Below are 7,293 nucleotides of genomic sequence, written 5' to 3' on the forward strand. Positions count from 1 at the left end.
TAATCAATTGTAAAAGTTACTATTGACCTATGACTTTCAAAAATTTTGTAAAAACATTAAAACTCTTTTACTGTCAGTTATAAATATTTAGGAAAGTGGAAAATAAAACCAACAATTATTAGTATATTATAATTTAGAACACTAGAAACACTGAGAATTAATTTACCAAGATGGAATGGGCTTGCCTTATTCCACTATTTAACTTAAAATATTTAGCAATCTTTTCTATACTTTAGTAAATCACCAAACTGCTTTTCAAGTTTAGATCACCTACCAAAATTTTATCCTTTGCACTTTCAGTGTTGTGAATTATCTCCTAGAGTACCTTTAATGTGAAGTTTTGGGGCAGCATCACTTCTCCTAGCATATCTTCATCCTTTTTCTCATAACCATTTTCCTCATTTGTATTGAAAAGCTCACCTTTACTAAGTTCCTCCAGCTGTATATCTAGACTATCGAAAATGGCAGTGTCACCAGTCCTACTAGAGTCAGCTATTTCTCTGTAACTCCACTTACATTCTATCAGATTTTAGTTTCCAACATTATCGCTTTTCATTTCTTTTTTCATTTCATCTTTGTTGACCAAATCACTCTTTCAATCACCTATTTTTGTAAAATGTCAAGTGGGTCTCTCATTGGGAAATAAGGAGGGAGCACAACTACATGATTTGCTGTCTGTGCATGAAGTGTGCACAATACAACGTGACCAATCACAAAAGACTTTGAAAGAAGTGACAGGATTGGTCACTAATCATGATGCACATTTATTATCTATACAGTGAGTTGTGGACTGAAGAGTTGCTGGTGAAGTTTGCATATGATTCAATTACTACATTAATATACCATAGTAACTGAACTTTGAACCATGTTGGGGGTCTGAGGGGGCTGCTGTTACTTAACTAATCTGTGGTAACTAAAATTCATACATATCAAAGCCATGCAAAGCAAGAACCATCGGTCCATAAATGCTATTATTTGCATAGCATAACATTAAGAAACAAACAATTTACAAAAGAATCTTCAACATGTCCTCTACATTACTGAGTGTCATAAACCTGAATGTAAGAATCGAGTAATTTATGGCTGTCTATAGATGCAATTAGTCCTTGACTTTTATATGTTTGAGTTTTGTAACAACTCACCTTTTAACAAAACATATCGATATCCATAATCGTCTTTCAGAAATGAGATATGAACTTTAATATATTAAGAAAAGAAAAATTTCAAATTCTCATATGGTGGCAGTTGTGTTGTAACCTTACTACAAGTTTATTTGTGCGATTATGCAAATTTACTACATTTTGACCTTATTATACAAAAATACGTGGAAAATAAAATTAGCAATGGTGGTGATAAAAACCATAGTAGTAATGAAAAAGACAGGTTTTGTGAATATAATTCCATTGAGACAAAAGCAGAGCTCTTTAGCATTAGTCACTGAGTTAAGCCAGTTTTTTCACTGTGAATGTAAAAGTCAAATGGAAAAGAAAAAGCAAGTGTAAAACAAATAGCAAAAATATTTTATTAATGATTTTATATATAATTAGGAATTGTATTGTATTTTTAGCTCTCTGAAAATGTACCCCTCTACTAACATCAACTAGTTGTTTGAATTTCGCATTACAATTGAAAACTGGACAGTGCTCTTACCTTTACTAATACTCATTAGAAGCTCCAAGCTACTAAACTGAATAAACGTTTCTACTGGAAGTAATAGGATGTGAAACACAGAAGAAAGCACGCTCACAATTTTTAGGTCATTAAATGACAAAAAAAAATCCATTAGCTAATTAGTATTGCTCTTTGTAGGAAGTCTCTATCTAATAGGAGAAATATCTTGATATTAGAGATAGGGAAATCAAAACACAGAAACGACAGAATTAGGACTCCAGTTTATGAATTTTGACGCTCTAATATTTTTTCCAAAATATTTTAGACATTAAATTCTAAGTTAACACTGAAAAGCAAATGGCATGTTCCATTTGGTATTTAATATATTCTTTAACCTATATTTAACATAATCACTACATGTTCATTTTCCAAAAATTGAAATGATCTATTTTACGTACCCCAACAATCCGTTTCATAGCCTCCAATTTAGCAGAATCTTTGTTGCTCTCCAACATTTGCTTTAGATCTTCATTCCTATATAAAAGAAAAAATTTCCATAATTAGATTTTCATATCATACAGCTATTAAAATATATTATTTTCATAAGAATTAGAAATAATATGACAAGTAATGTTAAATAACTGCATTGTTATTTATAATTAAATATGTATTTCTCATCATAACCCTACAAAATAATATCAAGTGTGATAGTGTCATAAAGCCCATCAATTAAACAAAATTACAAAACTGTGCCTCCGTTCTGGGTAAAATATCAATGTGAATACAGGCATACAGATTCTCTCATCCCAAAATTTATTCTGTATGATCACCATAAAAAAGAAAATCCTTGATTCAGCACTAATATATTTTCATAAGCCTAAAAGTAAAAACATTCTTTAGACTATCTCAAGAAAGAACAGTGACTGAAAAAAAGCTACATGTCATACATACCATTCTTTTTTCTCTCTACCTTCCCCCCCCAAAAAAGAGCATAAATATGAAGAGAAACCCCAAATGATATCTCCTAATTTGAAGAATTAAGTAAAGACAATTTTAACATCTAAATGAGAGGATGAGGTAATGAACCAGAGAAGTTAGTGATAGGATGAAAATGAACGATATTCAAGAACTACTTAGAAGTTAAAATCAGTGGGATGCAGTGACTGAATGTAAAGGATGAGACAGGGGCACTCAAAAAGGATGCCCTCATTCCCAACTTAAATGACCAAGTAAATGACAATGAAAGATAACTTTGCCAAAGAAGTACACATTTTCTCTCTTCCAAGGCTAATTGCTACATAAGCATCCTTAAAAGATAGTGCAGAACAAAAACTAGTGATGCCTTTACACAGAAGAGCTACAAAAAACGAGAAAAATCCATGAAGAACTGTCTCCTGATAGATTCTTCCAAGTGACTTTCTCCCCAGCAAATTCACAAAATCCCTCAGAAAAAGAAAATTTATATTTTGCAATTTCTAATTATGTTTCCCATGACATGGCAGGATAGATTTGTAAAACAGTTATATAGCTAGGCAAAGAGTTCTTGAACTTGACACCAAAAGCACGGTCCATAAAAGGGAACACTGATAAACTGGACTGCATCAAAGTAAAAAACTTGCTCCATGAAAAATCCTCTAAGGACAAAGAAAAAAGAATTACGGACTGGCAGAAAGCATTTGCAAATATACATATGACTAGATCTAGTATACAGAATATAAAAAGAACTCTAAAACTCAACAGTAAAAAGAAAAAAAATCAATTAAAGGGAAGTTAAAGACATTGTTATGGACTGAACTGTGCTCCCTCACCCCAAAATTCATATATTGAGGCCCCAACCTCCAACTTAACTTTGTATGGAATAGGGACTTTAAAGAGGTAATTAAGGTGAAATAGGTCATAAGGGTGGGGCTCTAATCCAATTAAGGCTGGTGTCTTCCTAAAAAGAGAAAGATATCAGTGGTGCACAAACACAGAGAAAGGACACGTGAGGACACAGTGAGAAGACAGTCATCTGCAAGCCAAGGAGAGAGGCCTCAGGAGAAACCCAACTTGGACTTCCAGACTTCTGGAAAAACTGTGAGAAATAAATTTCTGTTGTTTAAGCCATCCAGCCTGTGGTACTTGTTATGGCAGCCCTAACAAACTGTTACAGATTTTGGTATCCAGAATGTCACTATAACAAATACTTAAAAATGTATCCAGAATATCACTATAACAAATACTTAAAAATGTAGAAGAGGCTTTGGAACTGGAGAATGGGTAGAGGCTAGAACAGTTTCGCGGGAGGGAGGGGGTGCGGGAGGTGGGTGTGGGTGGGTGTGTGTGTGTGTGTGGGTGGGTGTGTGTGGGTGTGTGCATTTTAAAGCCTAGATTGTCTTGAAGAAAGTATTGGTATAAATACAGATGTTAAAGGTTGATTATGATGAGATCTCAAATGGGAATGAGGAGCATGTTACTGGAAAGTGGAGGAAAGACAATCCTTTTTACAAAGTAGCAAAGAACTTGGCTGAATTGTGTTCTACTGTTTTGTGGAAAGTAGAAGTTAACTTGATGAATTTGGATATTTGGCTGAGGAGATTACTAGGCAAACTGTTGAAGGCTCAACCTGGTTTCGCCTTGTTGTTTATGGTAAAATGAGAAAGTTAAACTGAAGAAATTTTTTTAAGCAAAAAGGAAGTAGAACTTGAAGATCTGGACAATTCTCAGCCTATCCATATTGAGAAAAACAAGAAAAGCATCTTCATACCTTTTTCAAGTATGTGGCTGGAAAATCATTTGATAAAGACATCATGGGTACCACTCATGGATACAATCAAACATCTCAGTCAAACCAGGTACAGAGATGGGATTATACAAGCAGAGACACTGGACCAAAGGGGAGAGACAGGAAGAAATGAAGGAAGGCTATCTGACTTCTGATATTCTATAGGACAATGTGAGTACACAGAGAGAAGGCAGCCATCTGTAAGCCAAGGAGAACGGTCTCAGGAGAAACCAAACCTACCAACACTTTGATCTTGGACTTCTAGCCTCAAGAACGGTGAGAAACAAATGTCTGTTGATCAAAACACCCAGGCTGTGGGATTTTGTAACAGCAGCTCTAGAAAACTAATACAGTCATCGACAACGATTTACTGAAAGAGCTACACAAACTGCAAAAAAGCACACGAAAAGATAATTAACTTCATTAGCTACTAGGGAAATGCAAATTAAAACCACAGCAAGATGTCACCATATATCTTATCAGAATGGCTCTCATTTAAAAAAAAAAAAGTGACAACACTCAATGATAATAAAGACGTAGAAGAAATGATTCACTCATATACACTAGTGGTGAATGTTAAAGGTAGCAGCCACTGTGGCAATCTGGCAGTTTCTTATAGAACTAAACCTGCAATTACCATACAACCCAGTGATTGTACTCTTAGGTGTTTATCCCCCAGAAATGGAAATTTATACTCAAAAAACTGAACATAAGAATTCACAGTAACTTTATTCCTAGTATCCAAAACGGAAACAACCCAGAAGTCCTTCAATGGGTGAATGCTTTGACAAACTGTGGTATATCCACAGCATGAACTACCACTCAGCAGTGAAAACAAACAAACTACTAATACTTGGGACAACTCTGATTAATTTACGGAGAAGCATGCTGGGTAAGAAAAGTTAATTCTAAAAGGTTACACAATGTATTATTCCATTTACATATCATTCAACAGAATTATAGAAATGGAGAAAGATTAGTGGTTACTGAAGATTAAGGTCAGGAATGAGCAACACATGAAAGGGCAACAAAGGAGACCCCTGTAGTGATGGAATTGTTACAGAGCTTTATTGTTGTGATGGTTACAAGAACCGACACATGTAATAAAATGGGAAAGAACATACACACGACTAGAAGTAAAACTGGAGAAATCTGAGCAAGACTGGTAGATTATAACAATGTCAACATCTTGGTTGTGATCACTGAAGGAAACTGAGTAACAGGTACACGGGCTTTCTCTGTATTATTTCTTATAACTACAAATGAATCTACAATTACTTTAAAATCAAAAGGTTAATTTTAAAAAAGTTTTATAACAATTACAACTCATTTATGAGACAAACAGGCCAATCAAAAAAAAAAAACAACAGATTGAAAGAGTTGTACAAACATTTCACAAAAGATTAGAAATGTCAATACGCACACGAAATACTTCAGATCATTATCAGAGAAATGCAAATTAAATGAGATACCATTACACACCCATTAGAATAGCTGAAATTAAGAGACTGACAATAACAAATGCAGCCAAAGCTTTGGAGCAACTAGAACTCTCTCACACTGCTGATGGGAATACAAAAAAAAAAACCCACTTTAGAAAACTGGGAGTTTCTTAAAATTTAAACAAATCTACCATGTGACCCAGTCATTTCATTCCCCAGAGGAATACTAACATTTCCACATAATGATTGGCATGAATATTCACAGAAGCTTTACTCATATAATAGTAAAAAACTGGAAAAAACCTACATATCCAGTAAAATGTTATTTAGTCATACACTGTAATACTAACCAGCAATGAAAAAGAATTAATTACTGATATATTGCAACAAGAGAGATGCTAAGTGAAAGAAGCCAGATACAAATTTAAATTTAAAATTCTAGAAAATGCAAACTAATCTGTAGTGACGGAGAGCAGATCAGGGGTATCCTGATGCCACAGAGTAGAGAGAGAAATGGACAGCAAAGAGACATCAGAAAATTTCTGATTCCATAAGACGATAGAAATGTTCTCTATCTTCTTAATAGAGGTGGTGATTTCACAGGTGTGTTCATCTATCAAAAGACCTAATTATAATCTTTAAGTGGATAATTTGCTACATGCAAATAATATCTCCATTAAGTTGTTATAAAAAAAGTTTTATAATGTTTTATTCACATGTGTGAATTAGATGCTTAGTTCTCCAAAAGCAGACTAAAAGATATACATCTATATCTGAGAAATACATTATTAGGGATCTGGTAAGCCACCATTTTTCATACTTTGAAATTAAGTTATCACGTTTAAGCTTCATGTTTGTGCAAAAATTTAAATCACTGAATCTTAGTTTAGTAAATCAAATGGAAGTTCTCTTAAATGACTGCAAGAAATTGACAGGAAACTAAGACTGTAGTATTACAAATTATAATTAACTACTAGAATAGTTATAAGTTTGTAATCAGCCATCCTTCATAGTGTTTACAATAAACTCTGCTGAAAAGAGATTGCAATACAGTTCAATCATCAAAAAGAAAGTATCAGAAGCCCTTTCATCTCAGTTTAGGTTTAAAAGTAGATCAGAAGAACTTCTTTAACTACTCCAAATAGATAACCTTGATAAAAAAAAAAATACTTTAATTTTGTATATTTTACAAATTTAGGCCTAATGTAGGAAATAAGCACTTATCAAGAATGAATGCTCAATCGTATGTCATGGGCTGAGCTGTGTCCCTTCCAAAATTCATGTTGAAGTCCTACCCCCAAGAATGTGACTGGAGATAGAGCCTTTAAAGAGGTAATTAAAGTAAAATGAGGTCATTATTAGTGGGCCCTAATCCAATAAGACTGATGTCTTCATATGAGCAGATCAGGACACAAACACACAAAGACCAAGAGATGACCATGTGAAGATGCAGCAAGAAGGTGACCATCTAACAAG

General features: G+C 33.9%; 1 protein-coding gene across 1 annotated transcript in view; it reads right to left on the minus strand.

Moving 5' to 3' along the window:
* The window catches only part of AP3B1 (adaptor related protein complex 3 subunit beta 1), a 215,688-nt gene that overhangs the window by 184,411 nt on the left and 23,984 nt on the right, over positions 1-7,293 (minus strand). The window contains exon 2 of the mRNA XM_015590336.1: positions 2,070-2,145. Within this exon, the coding sequence (XP_015445822.1) occupies positions 2,070-2,145 (76 nt within the window). The remainder of the gene's footprint in view (positions 1-2,069; positions 2,146-7,293) is intronic.

Source organism: Pteropus alecto, unplaced genomic scaffold, assembly GCF_000325575.1.
Source record: "Pteropus alecto unplaced genomic scaffold, ASM32557v1 scaffold20, whole genome shotgun sequence".
Classification (NCBI taxonomy): domain Eukaryota; kingdom Metazoa; phylum Chordata; class Mammalia; order Chiroptera; family Pteropodidae; genus Pteropus; species Pteropus alecto.